Source organism: Helobdella robusta, assembly GCF_000326865.2.
Source record: "Helobdella robusta unplaced genomic scaffold HELROscaffold_27, whole genome shotgun sequence".
NCBI classification, from domain to species: Eukaryota; Metazoa; Annelida; class Clitellata; order Rhynchobdellida; family Glossiphoniidae; genus Helobdella; species Helobdella robusta.
In genome coordinates, this window is record NW_008704392.1 from 473,852 (window position 1) to 475,813 (window position 1,962).

At 30.3% G+C, this 1,962-nt stretch overlaps 1 protein-coding gene across 1 annotated transcript in view; it reads left to right on the plus strand.

Moving 5' to 3' along the window:
• Positions 1–1,672: 1,672 nt before the first annotated feature.
• HELRODRAFT_173583 (hypothetical protein) overlaps positions 1,673–1,962 on the plus strand; it is a gene marked incomplete at both ends in the record, with an annotated part of 3,172 nt that continues 2,882 nt past the window's right edge. Inside the window, one exon of the mRNA XM_009020197.1 lies at positions 1,673–1,683. Coding sequence (XP_009018445.1) covers positions 1,673–1,683 — 11 coding nt within the window. The remainder of the gene's footprint in view (positions 1,684–1,962) is intronic.

Here is a 1,962-nt window from a genome sequence, read left to right on the forward strand (position 1 = left end):
TCACAACATCGACAATAACAACAACATCAACAATATCAACAATAGCAGCAACAATATCAACATCAACAATCCCATTGCATCAACTATACAACAACAACAAAAATGTACGATTAACAATTACGATTAAATGTACAACAACAACGCTCAACCTCGTAACATTAACAACGTCAAAAAACATACAAACAAACAATTATACAAACGTACATACAAAAAAACTTACAAACAAACATACAAACGAACATACAAAGGAGTGTTCAAACAAACAACGAAACAAATACAATTATATGTACATCTAGAAGCCATCCACACACACTCAAGGGAAATCATATAAACATACACACATACATTCACACACATACACACACACACATATACACATACATACATACACACACATTAATGCAAACAAACATACATACATACATACTCTTATTTCAACGTTCTAGTCATAGCCATGTTAATCATTTTTCGCTTTGCTTCTACCATTATAAGAAATTTATTCTTTTTTTTCGCAGTTTTTTTTAAAAACTCTATAAACAAGTAAATAAATAATAATTCAAATAATAAAATAATAATAATAATAAAAATAATAACAATCGTCATCAGGATCGGCGGTTAATAAGTTTCGTAGAAAGGGGCGTCGCCAAGATTGAAGGGTCACTAATGGAATGAGCACGTGACTAAAGAACCGACCAATCACGAGAAAGATAAGGTATTCTCCGGTATTTTGCGATATTTATTATTATTATTATCAATGTTATTATTATTTTATTCTCGCCAAAGTTTAATTAGCAGTGTGAATATCATCATCACCATATGCCATATATGGTGATCGGAACAATGCGTGAATGACTTTCCATAACTATCATCTTATCGCTCTGCTTATTCTATTTTAAATGAAGAGCATTGGCTAACTAGTAACTATGATGATTATGATTTCATTTTAATCATGACTATTTCTCTATTAATTTAGCTGATTATTATTTATTTATTGATTTTACGAATTTGTTGAAAAATAAAAAGATTTGTGCTCATTGTTATTATTATTGTTATTGTAATATTGTTATTAGTATTATTGAGAACTGGAGCAGCAATATTAAACTTTTTTCTTGCTACTACCACTACTACTACTACTACTGCTACTACTGTTACTACTACTACTACTACTATTACTACTACTACTACTACTACTGCTACTACTACTAAAAAATAATATAAATAATAATTATACAAATAATAATAATAATAAAAGTCCAGATGTATACATGAACGCTTCAGCGATCACACTATGTTCTTAGGAAATATTTATCCATGTCTTGATGATGATGATGACGATGGTGATGATGGTAGTGGTTAAGACGGTGAAGAAGAAGTTGATGATGAAGATGATGGTGATGGTAGTGGTGATGGTGATGGTGAAGATGATGAAGAAGAAGAAGATGATGATGTTAATGAGGATGGTAATGGTAGTGGTGATGATGGTGAAGAAGATGATGATGAAGAAGATGATGATGATGATGGCAATGATGATGGTTATGGTGAAGAAGATGATGATGAAGAATATTACGATAGTGATGGTGATGAAAAAGAAGTTGAAAAAGAAGACGATGATGAAGACAACGATGTTAACAATGGCATATATGATGATAGTAAATTTGTTGTTGGTAATGTAATGAAGCTAATGTTAGTCTTGTTGTTGGGTCGGATATTATTGTTGTTGTTATTATGGTTAATGTTGCTGAATTATTTTTATTTTCGATGTTGTTGTTGCTGTTGCTACAAACAAAGACCATAAATAATATTTTTAATTTAGCTTTCTGCGCTGGCGATAATTAAGATGCCAATATTAACATCTTTCAAACAATATCTATATGTATTAATTTATTATTAAGGTATTGTTGCTATTTGTTGTTATTGTTGTTGATGTAGTTGTTGTTGTTGTTGATGATGATGTTGTTGATG